Below are 23,946 nucleotides of genomic sequence, written 5' to 3' on the forward strand. Positions count from 1 at the left end.
AAATTTAACGTGACTGATTTCCTGCTATTTCTTCTGTTATGCTTCCACGCTCTTTGAATGACCTTGCCATGGAGTTCTTCTCAGCAATTTTTCTCCCCTTTCTTTTCCCACATTCCTATTGTAACGATCACAGTTTCTGTATGTAGCTATATCTTACTGCTGACTCATCCCTCATGTTTTTCCTTTTTAGCTGGGCATTCACAAAATTCAGAGTATGTCACAGACCTCTGCCTTTAGCCTTATCTTACCTCCAGTGTCTTGCAACTTGAATGAAAATCTGAAATTGTCCCCTCTCATCCTAGCTACAGCTAGTTGTTACAGTAGATTCAGTCACTTCAGATATGACATTGCAGACCTAATTCTGACTTTGCACCTGTGCATACTAAATCTAAGTAAAGGCAGAGGGTAGAAGTGGGAAGATGTGCTCTGATGAGCCCTAATGGAAATGGATGACAAAGAACTTCCATATAATTTTCTGTGTTGGTCTTCAGTGTGGATAATAAAAAAACAGTGAGGGATCTGCTGAAATTTCCAAGAAAGTCAAACATTTTAGATGTTAATTCAGAGTTTGTGTTTGGCTTGGTGATGAAGATCTTACCCGCATGCGAAAGGGGGATGCACACAGGGTCCTTGATCATGAGTTTAGAGTTTCTGTTGGAGTAGGCCTTCAAAGGGCTAAGCAAGGAAAGGATATACTGCCAAAAAATCTTTCCAGTCACAGATTTTTCAACTGGACCATGTGTGGGGGTCTTTGACTATGGTTCCTTCAATGTAAACACAAGAGGTTGTGTTAGGAGAAAGGCCAATACTGAATGCAAGGAAACTTGAGGCTGCAGAGAGATTTGTCCTCTTGGGACTTTTGTGTCTGGCCTATGCTAAGGAGTCCTGCTCCATGGGACTTAGCCCATGCCTTGTTGCTTGTTCATTTCACATGACTGAGAATCTTTGGCAGTGGTAAACCAAGGCCAAGGGTTAAGAGAGAGTTGAATCCTAGAGCTCCAGTTTGACTACTGCTTCTGAGGCCAAGAAAGATCAACACTACAGAAAAGTTTGCCCTTTGAGGAGTTTTTCACAAAGCCTGTGTCTGGGGAGGTCTTTGCCTAAGGTCTTAGGGCTTGAATTAGTTTTAGTGTTAGGAGGGTGATGAACTCTAGGAGCTCCAGTTTGAATAAAGCTGCAAGGGTCTGCCCAAGAAAGATTGAGTGTATGGAAAGACATGTCTCCCAAAAAGTGTTTTGTCTGCCCCACAACTAGGGGGGGCCTTGGCTGAGGCTCAGCACACATCTTGCATTAGAGCTGGGAGTTAGTTTGTCTGGGACTTAAGAGAGACCAAGCATAAAGCTCCAGTCTAAGTGAGGAGCAAGGGGCTGTAAAAGGGCTGCCCAAGGAATGGTAGGATGACAAAAAAATGTTTCCCCTATGAGCTTTTTTGTCTATACTATGGCTGGGAATCCTTTTTTTTTGGGTTTAAGTCTGGGTGTTGGATAGAGTTAATTTTAGGAGATAAACAGAAGTTCCCAGGTTAGTTTAGATCTTCTGTTAAATCTTCAATCCCTGCCTCAAATGAGCACATTGCAGTGATGGTAGTGACGTGATCAGATGGGGATATTACATTAGTGGGAGGGAACAGAATGGAAGGGAAGAACACTCAAACACTAATTTCACAAACTCTTTTTTGGATGAGGTTATTTGTGGTGTTTTTTGTTTGTTTGTTTTTTTCCACTGGGGTTTTATCCTCTTCTAGGTACGTTGCCAGGCACTGGAAACTTTGCCAGTGGTGTAGCATTGCAGAACTTTGCCTGCCTATCTTTCTCTGCTTTAGTGATTCTGTTAGTGGCTACAAGAAAAAAAAAAGCACAGGAGTAGAACTAACTATTTTTATTTTTATGGATTTTTATGTAGGAAAGCACAGGGAGACACAAAGCTGAGACAGGTAAATGGGGCTCTGACATTTACACAGAGGTCAGCAGTGTACTGTAACCTGGAGGACAGACGGCTTCAGAGCAAAATTGGTAGTGGAGCCAAACAACACCATCAACTTCTATTGAACTCATGACTCAATTTTGATTCAAGCTGAACCGAATGGGGAGGCAGGGATAAGCATAGATGGTATGATCTCAATTTCTTAAAAAAATTGCCCTTAAAGAATAGCCACCAGGATTCACCTTGGTGAAGATATATCCTTTCATTTGCTTGAAGAGAAGGATCATAGGATAGGAGTATGAGTCTCAGCAACGGTACTGAGACAGTCAGGGAACACCCCACGACAAAGCCTGCCATATGTCCATCAGCTGTTGATCCTGTGGTCAAAAACCTGCAAGCAGAATTGATGACTAGTAGAGATGGGATCACTATGCTCTGAATGATCACAAGAAACCTCACTGGTACCCGAGTATTGGGCATCATCTGCACCAAGTAGGGATTGTGTATATTATGGACCTACATGAAGGTCATCTTATCTGTCCCCAAAGTGGTCCTCTTATATATGGTGGTGTCCTGGTTTTGTTAAAAACAAGTTTCTCTTTTAGTGAATTTGCCTGTCAGCTAAAGCCTTCATATTAGCTGCATTTTCCTGGAGAACCAGACCCATGTTTTGGTAAACCTAGCAATGGAATGCAAACTTATTGATAAGCATGGATGGACATCTCGCGAGAGGGGCAACGAGAAACCGGTGACCAAGAAACTGACCAACTGTGTATAACATTCCATTCACGTGAATACTTCATATAAAAATGGGAGATCACGAGGATCTCGTCCCTTTTGCCTTTGCTTTTTCCCTTCTGCTTATGGCCGACATTAGGAGAGGACCTTGCTAGTTGTCCCTGCGAACTGAGGCCTAGTGAGAGACTGAATCCAGGCTCCGGTCGGCTGCAGAGTCCAATCCAGGACTTTGGGTGCTGGCTCTGCAGTTGCTGAGACTTTCAAGATTGGTTTTGTATATTTTGTATTATTTTCTCTATTCTTATTAGTAGCATTAGTAAAACATTGTTAATTTTTCAACTCTCTTCTCTCTGTCCTTATTTCCCTCCCGATTGCCTGTCCTGAGTAGGAAGGGGGGAGAGGGAGGGGCAAAAAGGGGGAAGTGGGGGGGGAGAGGGGGTTAACAATACATCTGCCAGGGTTTTATTGTCACCCCACAATCTTAACCCTTGACAGGTGGCCAGAAGTGACATGGAAGGAGCCTGGAATTTTTAATGAAAGGGTCCTGAGAGCTATCAATGATGGTGGAAAAAAGGGATTTTTGAGAAAGCTGCTAGAAACAATACCCAAAAAGCCTATTCAGCATCCTACACTAAAAAGGAAGAGAGAATGGGGTGTTGCATACAGTTTTGGCCAAGAAAGCATGCTCTTGGGTTTCACTGACAGAAAAGCACTACCACTGTGCTAACTAGACAGCTCCTGCTAGAAATGGAAACTTATGCCTGAATACAATAATTTGTGCCATACCTGGTAATCTTGCATTGATAATTGTAATCCAAAGTGATCTGGCTGTAAGTTGAAGTTCAGAGTGAAACTATGTATGAATTGCTAATTCAGCCTTCTCTTGAACTGCCTAGTGCTAATGTAGCAGACTGAAGTCAGAGAAAGTGCTAGATAAGTAATTTGTGCAATGAATGGTGCTTGATGTCTTAGTCCTGTTTTTTCTAAGTATTCTGTTTCCAAATCTCCATCTAACTTTGAGCTATAAAAAACTGAATAGATTTACTAAGGATTTGGTGTTGTTTTGGTCTGACCTTCCTGCCCCACAGAACAATATCTCATGGTGAGAAATTATTTTAATTCCTTGTTACTCTTTAGAGTACTTTTTTTTTTTTTCTATAAAATACACACTTTTAGATTAAGTAAAATATTAAGCCTTTTGAAACGTGAGTTCAATCACTAGAAATTGAAATAAGACTTTCACACTTTATAAAAGGAATTAAAACCCCCATTTATAATGGCAAAAGTACTTTAAATTTAGATGTGTTTTTCTAAAAAAGAAGAATAACAAATTAAATTATTTGCTTTGAGGTTAAGGGGTTATTTTTCACAATGAATATTGCTTTTGGTACTGTAGGATTATTATTGCCAACCTAATGACTTTGAACTAAGAATCCCATACTCAAACGCTATAAAAGTAATTTTCATTATATTTTTCTGAAACATTTTAACCAGATCACATAAAGTCAGGCAAATGAAGTAATGCACAATATGTGTCCACTGTGCACTCTCCAGAGTAATTGCTTCAGTTACACTTACCTTTGCAAATGCTGTTGCTCTAATTATCTTATTTTGTAAGTCAGGCTCTTTTCAATTGCTAAGTTTATCTGGAGTCAGAACCTACATATTACATATCCTCCATGTAATCTTTAATGGCAAATTCATGGTGATTTACATGAAGGTTTTTCTGATCTAAGAAAAATAAACATAGCATTTGAAATATTTTGAAGTCAAAGGAACAGATACATATGCCTAAATACAATCTGCACTTAAGGTGGTGTTGGGTGGTTTAATCTATCTATCTATCTATCTATCTATCTATCTATCTATCTATCTATCTATCTATCTATTTTTCCACAAAAATAATATTCTGTATTGTAGACATGATCTTTCATACACGTGTAATATTGTTTTAAATTGTAATTCCCAAACAAACCAATAATTTCCTCTTCTTGCATACATGGTATTACTGCTCATGTTTTCAACTTTAGCAATATGAGCTACTAGCAGTGTATATACAAATACTGGGTCATGTAAAGACCATGCTTTTAACTCTCCAGAACATGAAATTCAACCTCACTAATTGGAAGCTCTTTTGTCTTTGGTACAAAATGGAATCTTTTTGAGAGGATGTTATCCTCTTAATCCATGAAGAAAGGAGACACAAAATTAAGCACCTTTTCTTATACACAGTCATGAAAATCAGCTGTTTTGGAGATTACTAAGTGATATCTTACAATTCAAGGAGAAAAATATAACTTCAATTTGTTTTTTCAGATCATAGTTTATTAGTTTTCAGATGTTTTTTGTTATGCAGTTGTTTTTAGAAATTTCAGAAAGGTTAGAATTCAGTTTTTAGGTTAGACAAATTTTCTTTGAGACTTGCATGGAGTTGAACTTGTACTATGTCCTCTCATTCCTTTGATGAGAAACTCAGTCAAGGATTTGAACAGTTACTGATTGCTCAGTTTCCTTCAGTCAAATTAATGAATTAATTTAATTAATTAGTTTGATTAATTAACATGTTTAATGAATTAAAATTATTTCTAACACATTCCAGCTTTCTAATGAGATTCCTTTCCTGGTGAAATAGGTATCAAGGACTATTTTATCCAAATTATCTTCAAATCAGAGGACAGGAATGCAGTCCAGAATGTCTGGATTTCATTTTATTATTGTAGGTTAGCACCATCTGTATTTACCTCTTTTTATTTCCTCTTTATTCATACAAAACCATTTTTCATTCCTCACGCTTACTCAGCCAAGGTGTCACCCAGTGTTGTTTATTTCCTCCATTCCTCTTGATGATTACAAGTGTTACACATACTGAAGTAGTTTGTCGATGGCTCCTTCTGTACTTTTCCCTAGTAATTGACAAATAAAGTAGTTAGCTGAATAGGCAACTTACTTCTGGTGTGATACATTGTTAAGTTTACATAATAGGTTCAGCTATGATTAATTTAAAAGGAGTTCTCCTACGAGTATACGGTATATTTCTGATAACTATTAATCATCATTTGCTTCAAACAAGGGGTGGAGCTAATCTGGGACAGAGTTTTGTGTGTTTGTTGGATGGAAGCCAAATGCCACCCCTGTTGAAAATGCTGACTCATCTCTCTCTTATTTCCATTTAATTTACACTCAACACAAAGCAGCAAAGGAGCTAAGAGGAGCAAACTAAAACCATGGCTTGAACAATTCCTTACAAAATGCATGGTTTAGTGAGAAAATAAAAATATATTTAAAGGGCATAGATACAAGTAGATTTTCTTGGAACATGGATGTTAAGATGTTTGCCGTGACTTGAGAGACGCGTTGGTTTTGCTTGTTTACCATCAGCAGAGCTAAAAATTGCCTATAACTCATTTGAGAAGTCGATGTGGCAGTGAAATGGGGTAGGCTACAGGGTGGTTTACCTCTTGGAACCTGAGAACCCTTCTGCAGTTTCAGGGATCTTTGACTTTTAAGATGCTGGGGTTTTAGCACATACCTGCACCTCTACGTAGTTCAAGTGGCATCAAGGGACTTGGCATCAGTTTCTGCCACAGTAGCCTTGGCAAAATTTCTTGATTAATTTTTCCTGGGACAAGGCCAGTCTATCACTTTTGAGTTCTTGTTCCCATGAAATCTATAGGACTTCCCATCTACAGTAAAATCAACACTTCTCTCAAACGTGTAAGCAATATTTTCTAGCAATAAATTTGTTGTGTAGTTCTCGTGGGCTTTTTTTTCCCCATGCTATTGGAATTTAATTAGCATAGAACAGATTATCTTTTAGTAAATACGCAGCGTGTTTATGAACCTAAATTATCTTCCTGATATGTTTCACTGACTGGTAAAATTAATGTTTTTCATTTGTTCAGATGGTTTTTTGGCCCAATCAAACGAGCAGATGCCGAGAGACAACTGTCACAACCTGGAAACCAGGCAGGAGCCTTCCTAATCCGAGAAAGCGAGAGCCTAAAAGGCGAATACTCACTTTCAGGTATATTCTAGTTTTTCATCCTAAGCAATATTGTAAAAAATTCTCAGGTGATCTGGACTTTTTAATTTTTGAGAATGATAAATTGTAGGCATGAAAATGAAATTAAGTTCACGATAATATTTCTTTCCCAGGAGACACAAAAAGAAAACTTGGCAAGGTGTCATTTAGGTTGTTACTAACATTTATTTTGTAGGCTTTGTTTATTAATATTCTCAGAACAGCAATTAACTTTCTTATGCTTAGTACTTCTAGTGCAGCAGCTGCCTTAAAATATAAACTATTTTCATTATTAAAATGCCAAAAAATACATTACAGTTGTAGACTACTCTTTGTCTTAGTACACAAAATAAAAATTAAACCACGTTGACAGATATCTGCAGTTTAAGAAAATCAGATTTCTGCTAGAGCACAACCTTATGCTTATGTTTATTTGTTTTCGGGGGCAAAATTATAGGGAGATCTTCAAAGCTCTACTTTAGAATAATAATATTTTATTTAAAAGTTGGTTGTAAACATCAGTATAAAGTTAGATTTATAATGTGTTTTAAAATGTATTTGAAGCCCTTTATTTGAATAAGGAGACTTATTTGATAATGACTTTACTTACATTTACGTACCTGTCATTTATTTAATGTCATGGTACTTTCTATATTAGATAATTACATGATTGTGCAGTGATTGTTTCCTGTGAACATGTTTTATCAAACTTGTCATACAAGTGTGAGTCAAGAGTACAATGTTGTCCCTGAGACAACAGGGTTATACACCCAAACTTCCTAATGTGCTCTACCTGTATAGTTCCATATGCCAATGAAGACTCTTGATGTTTGTGAATGAACTGTAAGTTGTCACATGCAGAATTACGTCAGTAAAATGAGAGGCACCTTGTAAATAACCAGATTCTTTTGTATTGACTCCTCTTCTACCTGGATGTTTATGTATCAGTCATCTTCTGAGCATTATGCAGAAACACATTAAGCACCTTAATGAACTTTTGACACATTCTTGTTTTCTCCCACTGAATCATAAGTAAAGTGTATACACCTGCAATGTTCTGTGGTAATGGAAAAGTTGCTTTTTATTGCCAAGACAAAGAAATATATGTTGCCTGTGGGGTGAAATACGGGGAAGATTATGAAATCCATATGATATTTACAGTTCTAGGAAAGTTCATTCCATAGGCTTCAGTTTACCCTCAAGGAAGTTTGTTCTTGCAAAGAAGTGCTAAGAAAACTAATATCAGCAAGGAATCAGGCTGCTCCCAGACTGTGACTGAACTGACCCGTGTGTGTGCACCCTTTGATCCAAAGGTTCTATGATAGCCATGGACCTTTCAAAATGCTTTCCCTCTATATGACAACATATCCCTGTCTTACATGGTTTCAACTTCCATCAAGTGTTCATCTGTGAACTGTTTTCATCCAAGGACTGGGCTAGACTGATAACAGTGGGATGTTATGCAGGAAAGGATAAATGGGACTTCATTATCTGTTGAATGCTGGCACTTGACTATATGACACTTTACTAAAAATCAATGAAAAATCCTATGCTTGTGCACCTGAGGGGGAAAATGCAATTTCCTTTTGCTATTCTCCAACTGTAGCCTTCTAGGAAAGATTCAACATCTTAATTCTCCATTGTGCATCCTGACTGCTTCTTTAACAGGAGGGCAGCAGTACATTATTTAAACTATGAAGTACTGCAGAGAAAAATCCAAGAGAATGAAAATAAATATTAGGCCAGCATTTGTGGTTGGATGAGATCATCCTTTGATGCTGCTATTTAATTTTTTCCTTATAAATCATGGATAGAAACTATATTCTATCTGATTTACTATGTTTGATTCAATTATAAGAGCTTGTGGTAGATATTTTTCAGGTTTCTGTACAAGCTTGTTTGGGAATAGGAGATTTGATGGTGGCTGATAACAGGAAGATATGAAACCGTCAGTGTGGATTTCTTCCATGCTGGTTTGTTTGATGAAGGGAGAGAAGTGTGATGCTGAGGAACATAATATATGTGGAGGAAAGGCTCCAGCTACAGGAGCCAGTCCTCCTTCATGCACAAACATGGGTTGCCCTCTGAGCATGTATGCATGTATGCATGTATATATGTATATATGTATATATGTATATATGTATATATGTATATATGTATATATGTATATATGTATATATGTATATATGTATATATGTATATATGTATATATGTATATATGTGTCATCTCATATTTATTAAATATTTGTGCCCTTCTAGGCAAAGAAAGAGAATAAAATCTGAAGCAATCTGTAGACAGTGAGTATTAATGACATAATTTATCACTTCTGCTAGATCTTTTAGCAGCTTCCCAGGCTTGAACATAATTTAGCCTCAACATGCTACTTCATCCTGAAGAGCTAAATATTATTTGTTTCTTACTGAATGGGCTTGACTGAATGGCGTCTCTTTGTGTTGTGCAAACTTTTTTACTTCCAACTTACTAGTACACATAATGGCCCTGACATTGTATGTCCATAATCTCATTACTTATGTCTACTTTTGTGAGAGCTAGTGCATTCTAAAGCAAATGATGAACTGGATTGTACTGTGGGGAGAATTAATTGGAAGGAAGGTGGCTTAGTCCACCAGATAATACGGAGAAGGCAGTTTTCTGGCTGTCTCCTTTTTGTTCTGTCAGAAGGAGTTATGATACACTCACAGCTGAGGCAAAAAAGCAGTGTTTTCTTGAGGAACAGTGATTCAGGACTATTTCTTTTAAGAGGTCCTAGATGGTTTCTACCTCCATGGTAGCTGATACACTGACAGGGGAGAAGTCACAACCTGATATTTTGTACTATGTTCCTAATTTCTGATTCCAATTTTTGCAGTGCAGGACCCCATACTCCCATCCTCTATAGAACTCATGGGCTTTGTTCTATTTGCCATAGCTGTTTTGGTTTCATTTTGGGGTTGATGAATGACTAGAAGAGTGACAACCTGCTTTCAGAATTAAGATCTTTATGAAAATATTGTAACTCTCTGTTCAGACTGACTTTTAAGTATAATGAAGCTAAAAAGGAAAAGAAGTAGAAAAGGAAGAGAGATTTTGCCCCAAGCACCCATAAAGTGATTTTATGACTGCTCTGCTTGATTTCATACTTAGATGGGCAATGTATAGGAGACGTAATGTTAATGAGGGAGATAAAGAGATCTCCTTGGAGAAAAACAACCAACCAACCAACCACTACCACCACCACCACCAAAAAACGAAAAAAAAAAAGAAAAACCCCCAAGCCCCTACCTTTCATTAAAATGACACTTTTCACTTCTAACTTGTCTTGATGGGAAATCTCATAATTTGTAAGATTTCAATGATAGAAGACTATTTAAATTAAAAACAGAAGCTCAAATTCAGGAAGTTTTTTCTCAGCTGTAAATGGTTAAATTGAAAGCACATCAAACTATATAGGCCACTAAGATGTGTTGCTATTATTTTAAAGTGTTTGACATTTCAAAAATAGGTTTTCCCATTTTAAAAATGCACATGTTGTCAACAGATTTTTATGTTGATGACTCCAGCATCTGGCATGAAATGTATTAAATTTTAAACATGTTGGTGCCATTTTAGACATTGCCTCTTTTTAATTAAAAGCCATAATTTAGATGTGCTCAGCTTAATTGAGTGTCATTGCCAATGATAGCAGGAGGCTCTCTACTTCCCCCCTCACTGAATAATGGTATCTGAAAGACTGATTGCATTAAATGACAATGTAAATCGTTTGTGTTTTCTTCCATTTTTATCCCTGCTCCTAAAAAAGATTGTGTGGTTTCCTCTACACCAGATTGGCTTTCAGCATAGGAAAAAAACAGGTAATAGTTTGAGGCAACAGACTGGTAGGAGTGGCAAAATGATGGCTGTAGCAGGAGGATGATTTTGGAGCAGCCCCTGCACCCGTTCTATGCTGGTGAGGGTGATCTCATAAGCCACCCTTCTCCCAAATCCATCCTGGGCATGGAGACTGAGCGCAGCTCCTGCAAGCAGCGCTGCATGTCGGTGCTGGGGGAGGACAGCTGATGGGAGAGCTGCTCGGACACTGGCGGTAATGGTGGTGCCTTAGTGTCTCCATGGTTCATTTGGTGAAGGTGTTGACTCTGCTGATGCCACCATAAATTTTGCTACCCTGGGAAAAGAATAATAAATTGTTTTATTCTCACTGTTGGGGTGGTGAAATCTACTTCTGCATGGCCCAATGTTACTATGATGGGAAGTAGGGGGAGGAGAATACTTCTGTAAAGCCAAACCCAAGAAGAAATCTAATGGGGAGTGGAAAGTCAAGGAGAAAACCACTGCAGTCTTCAAATCTAGTTGCTGTCAAACTGTATGAAGCTGAAGTTGTGATCCTGCCCTGTTAAACAGTCTGGCGGGGATATGGAGATGATTGGAAACACTGAGGGGTTATGTCCAGCTCTTTCCTGAGTGACTCGTGCTCTGTGTTGTGTTGGGCAGAGGAGCCTCACCATGCTCCAGCTCTGTGAGTGTGCAGTGCAGGACTTGGACAGCCAGACTCAGCCCTGGAGTAGAAGTAAACAGCCTCCTGTCAAATACTGCACCAATCTCAGCTGCTTCTGACCAGCAAACGTGGTATCAATGCAGAAATTTTCTCCAGATTCTCCACACACATCACCTGACCTGTATACTGCCAGTCATAAGGCTTCACACAAAGCTCATTTAAGAAATTAAAGTACATCTTTCAAACCAACTCTTGCATTAACATTAACTGCTTCACAAGAAATAATTATAAATAAAACAGGTAGTCAAACTACTACCACTTGGGATATATAGAGCTGAGACTGGATCAAAACAGTCATCCTGTTTGCCTTTTATTCATCATAAATAACAATGCATTTTGCCAGATAGACTTTAGTGTGAGCTTCAGAAAAGTCGTTACATCTCCAATCTCTTGTTACTGAATTACTTTTTCCTTCATTTTGCTACAGCCCCATTTCCAAATGATATGTCACAAAAACACACATGCATTTTATAATTAAAATATACTAATTATGAAGTGTTAAAAAGAAAGGGCATTTGAAAAGTGTACTGTAATTATCTTTATACTATGGAGTTATATTTACAAATATTCTTATTTCTTTTCCTTATATAGAACTGTAAATTAGTAAATCACCTTTCTCAAAATAGTACCTGTGGCAGATAGAAAATCTCCTAATATTTTCAACAGCCCCTGTATGCCCTCTGCTGTCGTTGAATGACAATTGCACAGTACAGAAGAAAAATTTTTGATCATACATGACAGTACTTAAGGAAGGAGACATTTTTCTTTTTATCTTATTCACTTAAAAAGTGAGATAAATTATACTTTATATCAGCTTGTTAAATTGCATGTAGCCCATAATTTTCTACAATTTTTTCTTCATATAATGTGTAGCTGTATATTCTTCCGTTAGCATAACAAAAGTGACTACCAGGATTCATGCAGTGTTACAATATCAAGGATCTATCAGCTATAATATCTCCAGGGGAGAGCAATAATAATTTTTTAGATAATTAAGTTTTCTAACGTACCAGACTGAAGCTGCTTCTAGGATTGAAATGTACTTCCATTAAATTATTCAACTAAGAGTAGACACTAGTCAACATGACTAAATTGAATATGTTTGCTGGAATTTTGGCCACAAAAAGGTGTACTCGAGGTAAACAGCAGAAGACCTTTCCCCTGTGCCTGCCTCCCCTTTGCTTTTTAGGTTTTGCTTGTGTGAGTGCCCTGAGAAGGGGACAGTAGCGGTAATCTCCCAAATCGATGGGTGTGGAAGGAGCCACCTGGCCTATTGAGCAGGTGTAATTTTGGGTGATGAGAACCAGGATGGCAACTGGAACATCCTCCTCCCCTTGAGAGCTCTCTCTTCACTCATCACAGAAAAGCACGGTGTTGTTTCATTAAATGTGAGGTGGGATACTGCTCTGATAGGACCTAAATCTGTTACCCTTCAGAATATAACATAAGCTCTCCATTGCCCACCAGAAATGGATAGTAATGTCTCAGTCATGGAGTGTCATGCTAAATAACATCCTACATGAGAGACTTCATCCCTTTCCAGCTCTTCAGAACTGCCGTCTCTACTGATGCTCAATGTATCATTGCTACTGCTGATATGCCTTTATGAAGCAGATTTCTAAGCCTGTGGTCTCCAAAATTTTTGATTGTGTGTGCCTATCAGTAAAATGATCTTTGAGCATTCAACCCCAATATGTTTAGTTATGTATTTATTTGTAAATTATATAAGTGTACTACTGTACTGATAGATTATGTGCATCATAAAACACACACAAGTAATTTAAAAAGTATGAGATAAAGATGAAATAAACAATATTTTAAAAATATTTATTGTGTTTATTAATGGTACAAAAAACCCCTTTTTTTCCCACACCCCAATGGATTGTCTTGCACACTCCCTGGGCTGCACACATTCTGCTTTGGAGAGCACTGCTCTAAGCCATACATTACAGAGCCACCAATGCCATCACAAGCTTAATATTCCTTAAATAACATACTAGGTGAGTGGCAGTGCATTTTTGGCCATCTCTGGCCTGCTGCTAGTCTAGGTCTAGCCTCAGCATGCAGTGGCCTTGCCTTCATTCTGAGACCTCTAAAGAGCACTCTGATGGTCATGGGGAAGGACACTTTGGGTGTTATGACATGCAGGTAAATAACCTACAGGAGGTAAGGAAAGAAAAGTCCCAGTGATTAGGAAATAACAGATTAGGATAAAAAACATTTAAATGGAAAGGGAGTCATCAGGTACTTGAAAGAGAGGATGGTTGGCCTGATTTTTGCATATTTCAAATATGCACCAAACTCAGTAAAACCCATGGAAGATGTGAGTGCTTTCCAGAGAAACATAGCTGTGTGGAGGGTGTATCTGTTTGCTCTAAAATGTCTGCCAGCACAGCAGCTGCTATTTGGAATTTTAACACTGATAAATGATATATCAAAACCTGATTAAATGATTACTTCAAATTAGATGCTCCTGGCTCATCTTGGTGTCCTAAAAGATTGAAAACATGAGCTGCCTCACAGAAGATTTATTTATGTATTTTTGCATCAGTTCTTATGGTGGAAGGAAGAATCTCTGAATCTGAATGGTTGAACACTGATAGACTGGATATGTTAAACTATGTAAACAATGGGCTTTGGTTTGAAAGAGATATGTTATAGCTGTCACCTCTGAAAATAAAATATTTTATTTTAAGGTCCTCACAAGTTATGTGAGGAATGTTATGATGATTTAGCCATAAGCTATATTGACCCCTGTTATAATTCCTGGAAATTTAATATATTTAAATCTTCTTAGTTTTTGATGGTGTATCTGTGAAGCACTACAGGATCAGAAAGCTGGATGAAGGAGGCTTTTTTCTAAGCAGAAGGAAAACTTTTAAAACTCTGAACGAGTTTGTTGACTATTATAGAAAAAACAGTGATGGCCTCTGCGTGGTGCTCGGAAAGCCATGCCTAAAGGTAAGAGTGAATGCTTCATTATGCAACACATATTTTGTGTAAGCTAACTCATCAGATATCAGTCAGAAGGTTTTAACTCCATATCTCCTTCTACCATTTCAAAATGGTGATGATCTGCTTGTTATCAGGAAGTTCTGGGTAGTGCCACAGTTTCGTTCTTGAAGCTGACATGTTAATAAAATACAGTACTCTTTTGAACAAATCATTGTATGGCTGGAGGAGAAAATATGCCAAATCATGATTTATAAATGCCTTTTAATAAATGTATATGGACATGAAATCTCCAACTTCATAACTCTAGCTGTCCATAAGTAATTACTGAGACAAAACCACAAGGTTCAGGCAAGCAATATGTCACTGTTCAAAAAGCTTGTAGAGGATAGATTACTAACTTTTAATTTTTTTAGAGTACTTCTTATTTCTAATGAAAAGTAACCAGGATATGGGCTGTATTTTATATTCTTATCTTACTTTATTATGTTTGTACTCTAAGGAAACATTATTTATACAAGTTGTGACTTTACATGACATAGTTAAAATACCATTGAAAAAATATTTGAAGTCTCAACTACATTATTATGTCTTTTCTTTTACAAGGTACAAATTCCTGCTACTTTTGATTTGTCCTATAAAACTGTTGATCAGTGGGAGATAGACCGAGAATCTCTGAAATTCTTGAAAAAATTAGGATCTGGTCAGTTTGGTGAGGTATGGGAAGGACTGTGGAATAATACCACCCCTGTGGCAATCAAAACATTAAAACCAGGTATGTGAATTACTCTTAAATGCTAATAATGTGAAATATCAGCAAGGGCACTTATTTAGTTTCTAAATGCTACTGAAAAGAGACCCTATCCATATATGCAACCATTCTTAAAACCATGCACTTAAACGTGAAGGTTAGTAAAGCTCAAGGTCCAGATATTCTTTGCTGTTTTGAATTGCAATTTTATACAGTTTTCTATTTCTATATGAGCTGAACTCATTCTTGTTCAACATCTATATCACATAAAAAGGTCACCCCAGCAAGGCCATCTCTTTTGTACAATATTGCTTGTATGGAATTAAATGACTACATTTCATCTGTAGGTAAAGTGATTGATTTGCTACTGGTTTGGCATGTGTAAAATTTCTTCTAGTGATTAGAGGCTATTTTATAACGATTCCTTTGGTAATACAGGATATGTACTATGTTAAGTTTGTATTTAAGAAGTGCTTTAATCTAGATTGAACACAATTTCTCAAAGCTTTTGGTACACAACATTAGTACTCAATATTTGCATATAATATAGGCCTGTTACTAATACAGCTTTTAACTTTTTTCTTAATTATTTTTAATTAACTTCAAGTAATTTGTGCATTTTAAATTAACAACATAAAATATCTGCCAGCAGATGGCAAGAACCACATAGATAAGAAAGGTAGCCTGGATGTTATACATGTTTTTTAAAAAGAGATAAAAATAGAATGAGTTTTTGTTAATTGAAAAAGCTTGTGTTGGGCATTACTGATCATGTTCTAGGAAGCAGAACAAATTCAGATCTTTGGTTTAGAAGAACAGCTAAATATCCTTGAGCCCTGCTTGAATGGTCTCCTGAACAGGGAGGAATTTAAGCATGTGTTTTAGGGCTGTCTAGTATCAGGACACTGTTTGTGTTTTGGGATTTTCAAATTGAAAGGAAATAAGTATATTTTCTCTGATTAACTGAAATTAACAAAACTGTTCAGACTAAAGGCATTCTGTAATTCATGTGAAAGACAGCATACTTTTTTCAGTGAACTGATGAGTTTCCCTAGCTGCCTGGTAAATACAGAAACTATCTTGGAATCTTTATCCATTTCTCTTTCCTAGGACAGTATCCACTAAACCTTTTGTGACCAGGATCCAAATGCTTATATCTATTGACTTCTGAAACCACAAGTCCAAACCCCATCTTTTTCTCCTTGAGCCTGACCTGAATCTTTCATTCTGCAGTGCAAACCCATTACCTCTTGCTTTATATACCATGACTAAAGAGTACCTGTTATTCTATTCCTCTTTATGGTAGTCTTGTACATACCAGAAAACTCTTATCAAATTCCTATTCAGTCTTCTTCATGTTAAAGAGCTCAACTAGATTCATTGTGTAGCTCAGATGTTTTAGATGTCCCATTGTTTTCACATACTCTTTACTGGGCTGTTTTGAGGTGGTAAACCATATTTTTTTTGAAGTATGGTGTTAAAAGGAAGAACAAGCCTGGATGTGTCAAAAGAAAGATTTACTTCACATTTCTGATGTTCTAGACCTCTGTTTAAACAGTCCAGTATGATACTTTCCTTTTTCTCCATACAACAAAAACCTAATATTTCCACCTAAGTTTATTGTCCTTTAGTGATTTAATGCAACAGCTGGACAAGTCTGTTTTATTGCAGAAGATTGAAGGTTTCTTCCTAAAGTGTGAAAACAATGTTTAAAGATGGAAACTAATGAAGCTCAAATGAAGAACAAGACTCAGCTATCTTAAATTTTTGTGACATTAAATTTTCTTTTAGAACTTGTCTTTCTTTCCTCTTTAAGGAAATATGTTGCAATTAACACTAGGAAAAGATCTGTTTCTCATCAAGCAAAATAATTAGATTTTGAAAAAATTGCAGTGCATGCATTTCTACTTATTTTCTTTAGCAGGAAAGTGGAGCTGACATTTATCTCATATTGCATATGCAAAAGTGGGAAGCTATCTTGATCATATTTCATCTCTGCCTCTTAATTAATTTCAAAACTAACTCAGCTTTTTCTTTTGTATAATATGGACAGTACATATTTTCAGTTCTTAATGAAAAAAACTTCATTTTTAATAATGAAATACCGTGGAACACTAGTGGCAAGTTACAGCTGTAATTTGTAATTTACCTTTTTTTTTTTTTTTTTTTTTTTCCTTTTGGCACTAATCAGCTGAATGACTGCTACTAATACTCTACCTGAAGAAAAGGAAGAGGTAGTTAATTTTATATCTGAAACAGATTTTAATGTGTTTAAGGCCACATCGATCTGTGCAGATCTGTTCTCTGACTGTTGTTCAATTCCTTACCCTTTTAATGTCTTGCTGATACAGTACACAGAGAACACAATACTTCTAGAGTGACATGAGCAGGAAAAGAAGGGTTTTTTTTCATTTCTGTAATGATAGGGTGTCCTAAGAATGTACTTACAGAAGATTATAAAACAATAAAATGATCACAAAAAGTTCCTCAATAGATTTGTTAGCTAAAAATTAAATTTTACACTGGAATAAACATAATATTCACTGCAAAGTTATTTTTATGTACAGGCTAGTACAGTACGGAGGAAGAGGCCTCTTCAATTCTGATGCTTTTTGTACTATCATAGTTTGGCTGGAAAAAAGGGCTTGATTAATCAATACTTTTTCCTTTTTGTTGTTTTTGTTTTGTTTTGTTTTGTTTTTTTTACTCCAGTCTGCTTCCTGTTAAAGTCAACAGTAGTGGTCTCATTGATTTCATAGTAGGTTATATTGAGTTAGGGCAGACACAAGCCCCACCTGGATAGGATGCTTGGATAGCAGAGAGTTTGTGATCTAATACCATGATAACGAAGTCATGTATTGCGCTTGGTGATTCTCAGAATGAAGACTTTGATTCTCAAAGCCATGTTGATAAATTGTACAGGTAATATTGAATCTTATCATTGTGCTTCATTAACTATCTCATTCTAAAAAAATGGTTCAAACAGTCTCACATGGAAATATTTTACCTTGTAGCATACTTCTGCAGGGAATTACCCTCTTCTGCACAACACTTTTCACCATTTGGAGTGCCTTACTGTAGTCAATTAGCACATAGGCTTTCCATAGCTTGTTCTCATCGTTACTCATGAGGAATAACATTTCAATAATTAAAGAAAAACCCCAATACCCTCACCCTAATCTGAGTGATAAATACTTAGCTTGGTACTAATAAAATTACAGTAAAGGCTAGGTCTGGAAATTTCATTCATCATAATATAAAGATGGTAAGTGAATGGAAAACATAATAGTTCATGAGTAATCAAGAAATGCATTATATGTTGATGATTGAAACTTCCAATATTCACATAGGCAATATTTCAGTCTTCAAGTCTAACACACTGTAAAATGATCTTCCCCTGTTCCTTGGCTGGGAGATCTAAATCAGTTGTGTTCACATTGGGGGGCAATGGGGTGTATTTTAAAACAAGACTTTTTGCTAAGCTGCTTTACAGTGTAGACCCAAAGGAAAATAAAGTCATCATAACAAAAGAGGGGTGTACTAAACTGTAAGTGATCTGGCAAATATAGGGGACTGAGATAGAGAGGGTTCTGTTACAATGGCTTTACCACCAAAGAAATTGTGATGTGGAACCGTGCTCTCATTTCCAAGCAGGAGCAGGTAAATCAAGTAAGGTGATCACATAACAAACAATATAGAAGTGCATAATGCAATCAGTATGTCATAGAGTTAGAGGCCTGAAAGCCAGAAGGGATTTCTACTAGTTTGAGTTTCTCTGTTGAGTGTTGTTTTGCAGTGTACATCTGTCCAAGATCATGTGAAGTCTGAATACTTTGCTGTTATATGAGATTTCACCCCTCTGAGTATTTATATTCAATGAAAACACAGCTTGTTATTGACTAGGTAATAACTAGAAGTCTTCTACTCCTGATGTGGAGGCACAGAGAGAAGTTGCCTCTGCTATCTTTGATGGTTTGTATCAATGGTATATCACTATACTTGTAAGAATGTGGGCCTAATTTCTCATCTGGATTTACTTGTTGTCGTCTTTTTAACTCTTGTTAAGTCTTCTTGTTAAGGCTAAATATAGTTTCTTGTGATATGGTACTCTCCTGATTTCTCAAATAGGTTTGTTTTTTTTTTTTTGCTTACACTGATTTCTTGCTATTGCATCTAGAAGACTTAAAATGATTGTGTTTAGGTAGATGACCTTCCAACCTGAAGGAAAAAATTAAACTCCCAGAATTCTGGTGAGATGGCAGTGATAGACTTTTCCAGGAGCCAGTTCTCACTTGATGGAAAGATGTGATTCCTGTCTTGTGAATAATTAAAGTATTCAGAAATCTGTTTCCATTCCAATTTGGATCCAGTTTTCAGATTTTGCACACAAACCGAAAATTTCACAAGTGTTTCTTTCAGAAATGTTGATGTGTAGCATACTAGCTACATTTTTCCTATTCTTAGGCATCTAACATCTTAGATGTATCAGGCTTTTTTTTATAATTGGTGGGAAGAAATAAGCACTTACATGTCTGATAAATCATTTTATGGACTAGAAATGCACATTAAAATGAGAGAATAACATGCTATTAAAGCCTATTTCTTTCCATTGATTGTGAAGTCTGGACAACTAACTCAGGTCTAGGTGCCTGAATAATTGACTTCAGCTGGAGGAGATGAATCCAGCTACAAGCAGTGTTTTGTAATCCCACAGATTTTATTATATAACAGGAACATAAGTGAGGAAAATGTCAAGCTGGAGGAGGCTCTGAGATCTTAAATTGGTCAGTCTGGGAGCCCTCTGACCAAGAACTGCAGAGGGATTGTGGTTCCTAAAAAGGCCACAGGAAATGTCTATCTTCTGGTGAACCTGGTGGGGTGTCATTTCACCCTCTTCCTTTATGATGATGGAGTATCTAGTTTAATCAGCTTCAGAGTTTGGGGTTTGCGTTCCACTTGTTATGGATGACATGCTCCACACACAGCCCTTCTGGACTGTAAGAGAGATTTTGCCAGAAAAAGAACTCAACTAGAGATGTTTTCAGATTTAATGAACCGTCCTTTTTCAATGAATTCCTGTTTCTGCTAGCACTTTGTTGCTCATGTCTAAACAGAATGTTCAACACTTCACTGTTGAAAACATTAGAAGATTAAATCTATTGATCCAGAACCATTGTTTTCCCCTTACTCTTTGAAGCTTTTTTTCAGAGCCAGTGGTGGATTATGGAGACCTTCAAAATATCAAAATGATTATTCTGTGATCTTTTTATTTATACAAGATTTCTATTAACCTTGCAGGAAGAGTCACAAGACTTATAATTAAACTAGTCCTTTGGTTAAAGTAACACCAAGTCTTGTAAAAGATCTTTAATATCTTTCATTAATACAACAATATTTAGAACTTTTTGTTATGGCATAGAAAGAGGAGACCTCAGCACTCGTAAGACAGCCTACCAGCCATAGTTGCTGCTACATCCCCTCTGCAATAATAATAAATGTCCAAAGATTTGAGTTTCCTTCTTCCTTGATCTTTTTTTTTGTATGTTTGTTTAGGTTTTTGTTTGTGGTTTTTTTTGTTTATTTGTTTGTTTGTTTGTTTTTTGTGCTGCAGAGAAGCTGAAGAGTTTCTACTTCCTTACTTTGTCTGTTTGGCCCTAGGATGTTTATAATGGATTTAGTTCTCTACTTGCCCTCTGATTATGTAGCCTTGTTTTAATATTCTCCTTTAGGCTGTCCTAAATTAGTGTTTACATTAAAAATCATACTCCTTCAGGGGAGAATCCCATGAATGCATATTGAGATTTCCATAAAACCCCTTATCGTATGCATAACCCTAATACCAAAGGAAACATAAGTTCCTAACATTATAGGGGCGTGACTGACTACACGATTACTTTAGGCACCAGGTGAAGAAGTTGAGCAGTGTGGGTTTGTTACTGTGTCCAGTATGAGGACCAAATTTTCCGTGAGGATTATACAGGTGCATTATCATGAACTATCCATCCTGTCTTCAAGAACTACATTGCATGAACCAATGGAAGCCTTCTTCAAGTTTCTCAGTGAGTTGCTTAAGTATTTCAGCAGTGCATTGAAGACACTCCAGCTGGGTATGAAAGTTGGATGCACTTTATTATTTCTAGCCCACAGTGATTAAAATGTATGACTCTTAGGCTAGAAGGCTCAGAACGACAGATCCTGTTCGAACAATCTGTTGATCAGTGTGACTGTAGACAAAAAGCAGTAGTAATGTGATGCCTTCATTCAGATAATTCTCTTATTTGTTCACTGCTGTTTGAATCTGCTTTGGAGACATTGGTGACATTTTACCAGCCAAAAACATAGTGGTGCATGTGTGAATGAAAAAACAAAACACAGGAGCATCTTTGTCCTAAGGAACATCTCTGACTTTTGAGTTGTTGACCCACAGACATCAAAGAAGTGTAGGAATTGGCAGATAGGAAAATGGTCTAGAAGCCAGTAATTGCTATTTTTGTTCTTGGCTCTGCATAGCACTGTCTTGCTGTAGGTCCCTGGAAATGTCATTTCACATTTCTGTTTTTATTTCTTCACTGAGAAATTATTTTTTCATTTTAAGTGGAAATCATTGCAGCAGGGATTTGCACTTTGTCCTGTGCTGAGTGTGATGGATTCTCTAGAACCTACTGTCTGGGCTAGCTTGCTTCTCCAACTGTCAGCACGTGAAGCAGACATCTATCATCACCAATTAATTGCATCTGAGAAAGTTCCTTATGCCTGTTCAAGTTGACAGATGCATTTTTCATTATCATATTGTAAAGCATCTCCCAAGCTTCTGTCTTTGCGTGGAAGCTGCCCAAGCATGATTTTTTTTTTTTTTTTCAGGAGGCTTTCTTAAAATAGTCTCTGGGTTGGTACTGTCAATGGAGGTTTTAATAACATTTTCAGTTCTTCAATATGTCATCTCTTTAGTGCATATGCGGTGTAAAAAGCTCTGCCTTCAGGAAAGTCTCACAATTTCCCTGAACAAAGAAATCCTTTTATTCCATCTAGTGTAGTACATAACCTTACACTAACTTATAAGTTCGTTTCTGAAGGGTTAGCAAGCTGCTTGAGGATTGTCAGATACCTATCTCATTCTTCTCTTAATATGAGCAATTTACACTCGGTCTCTCATATTGGCAAAAACTCGGTCTTTTTAATGTTATATCTTTACTACACATAAACTTACTCAAGATCACAGTATAAGCTCAGTGCAGTACAAGTTTAATTTGAAGTTGTCTGGGAAGGTTTATTGAAAGTTGCAAACAAAGGGTGTCTGGAGGGGCTTATGAAATATTTAAGGGCCACCTACATTTAGGCCAATGGAAACTACATAAAATATCTGACCTTTCTCTCTAACTTATTTCCAAATTATCAGTGTTTTTCTTAAAATGTGACGCTTCCTCTATTGTAGAACAAAGTATTTTCAGAAATAAAGTAATCAGAACAGATACCTGCTTTAAGTAGGCTTAAATTACAAGTGATTTCTGGCAAAGCAACACATCATAGAACACATCAAAGAAACATATTTCAACATTTTGTGTTTGAAAAGGACTTTGACATTTACAAAAACATGTTTCATTCAAAAAGTAAATTACGGAAACTGTATTTTCTTCAAATATTGATCAATCTATTCCCAAACTGGTGTCTTACACAAGGGATACTTCTTGTGCCAGTAAAAGGCTTCTGTCAACTAGTTGGTTTTTGATCAAGTGGTTTCTACTTACAGTAGTCTGCTCTTCATACTGTGTTTGCCACTTAAACACAGCTGAAAACATATACTTCATTAAAAACACATGTAATTCAACTGCAGACTAAAAAAAACCCCTGTTGTTTGAAACTCCATGTGGCATATACTTTATATATTTCATTTATATAAACTTCCTCAAAGAAAAGTGTTGCCACTTCTTTGCCACTGCTGTGACAGGCTTTATCTAATGAATTTGTAACAAGCATGGTTGCTTGCTTTTAGAGGCAGTTTTTACTTTGCTGATCTAGTTGCTAAAACCTAATCTCAGATAAAACACTGATAAAGACACTTTTAATTTTTTTCTGTTAGCATCCAATCCACTTATTAACTGCAGCATAAGAGCTATAGGACTCTGGGGGGTTTTGGGCACTATATGCTACATGTGCTATTTAAAGATATAAGCTAAGTAAAACTGAAGGTTACAGATACTATATAAAATATGCAGGAAATACTTACTGATCTTTGTCACTAGTTCATTATTGTTGTTATTATTACTAATTACTTTTACAGCATAAAAAAAGGATTTGCTGCTATTCAGCCAGTAGAATACTTCCCCCCAATCAATTTATTGGAAGTTGTCATGTGTGAAAAACTTGTTGCTTGGTTTCAGTTCGTTGGAAGAAGTTTATGGCATGATTAAACTGAGAAATTCCTTGTAGGCAAACTTTGATGATGGGAACAAATCAGACTGTCATTTTCTATGGCGTGAAGAAATCCTGTATAACGAACCAGAGGGCAGGTGATTTGGTAGATCCCAAGTCAGGAAATACTTTATCTTTTTTAGAATGAATTTGTCCAATTTTGGCACCAATACTAAATCACTAGTCATGCTTATGCATTTACCTTTGGAGGCAGGATACTTCACACCATGTGGCTTCTCTGTAGACTCTAGGATGATTTCCACAGCAAATACGTGTATCTTGAAAAGAGTAAGCAAATGGACCACAATATTAAATCCATACCAAAGTGATCCAAGCCCAATAAAGACATTGCTAGGCACTTTTTTTTTAATGTAGGATTGGTGGAAAGTTCAAATAAAGCTGTAAAGATTGTGCTGCTCTGAACAGGAAAAGGACATAGCATTAGCATTACAGGTATTTTTTTTGCCACCTGACTATCTTAATCTCCATTTTGTCCAGACCAAGTGTGACTCATTTACTTTTCATGAAGGTCCCCACTTTCCTCTGACAGTGACAAAAGGAAACAGGTATAGCTTTTACCTGTTGTGGAGATGTATTAT

General features: G+C 36.7%; 1 protein-coding gene across 1 annotated transcript in view; it reads left to right on the top strand.

Annotated features, from left to right (window-relative positions):
• The window catches only part of FRK (fyn related Src family tyrosine kinase), a gene marked incomplete at both ends in the record, with an annotated part of 55,370 nt that overhangs the window by 19,161 nt on the left and 12,263 nt on the right, over positions 1 to 23,946 (top strand). Inside the window, 3 exons of the mRNA XM_082048956.1 lie at positions 6,564 to 6,685; positions 14,033 to 14,196; positions 14,794 to 14,962. Coding sequence (XP_081905082.1) covers positions 6,564 to 6,685; positions 14,033 to 14,196; positions 14,794 to 14,962 — 455 coding nt within the window. The remainder of the gene's footprint in view (positions 1 to 6,563; positions 6,686 to 14,032; positions 14,197 to 14,793; positions 14,963 to 23,946) is intronic.

The sequence above is a fragment of the Streptopelia decaocto genome, assembly GCF_964273445.1.
Source record: "Streptopelia decaocto genome assembly, chromosome: 3".
Classification (NCBI taxonomy): Eukaryota; Metazoa; Chordata; class Aves; order Columbiformes; family Columbidae; genus Streptopelia; species Streptopelia decaocto.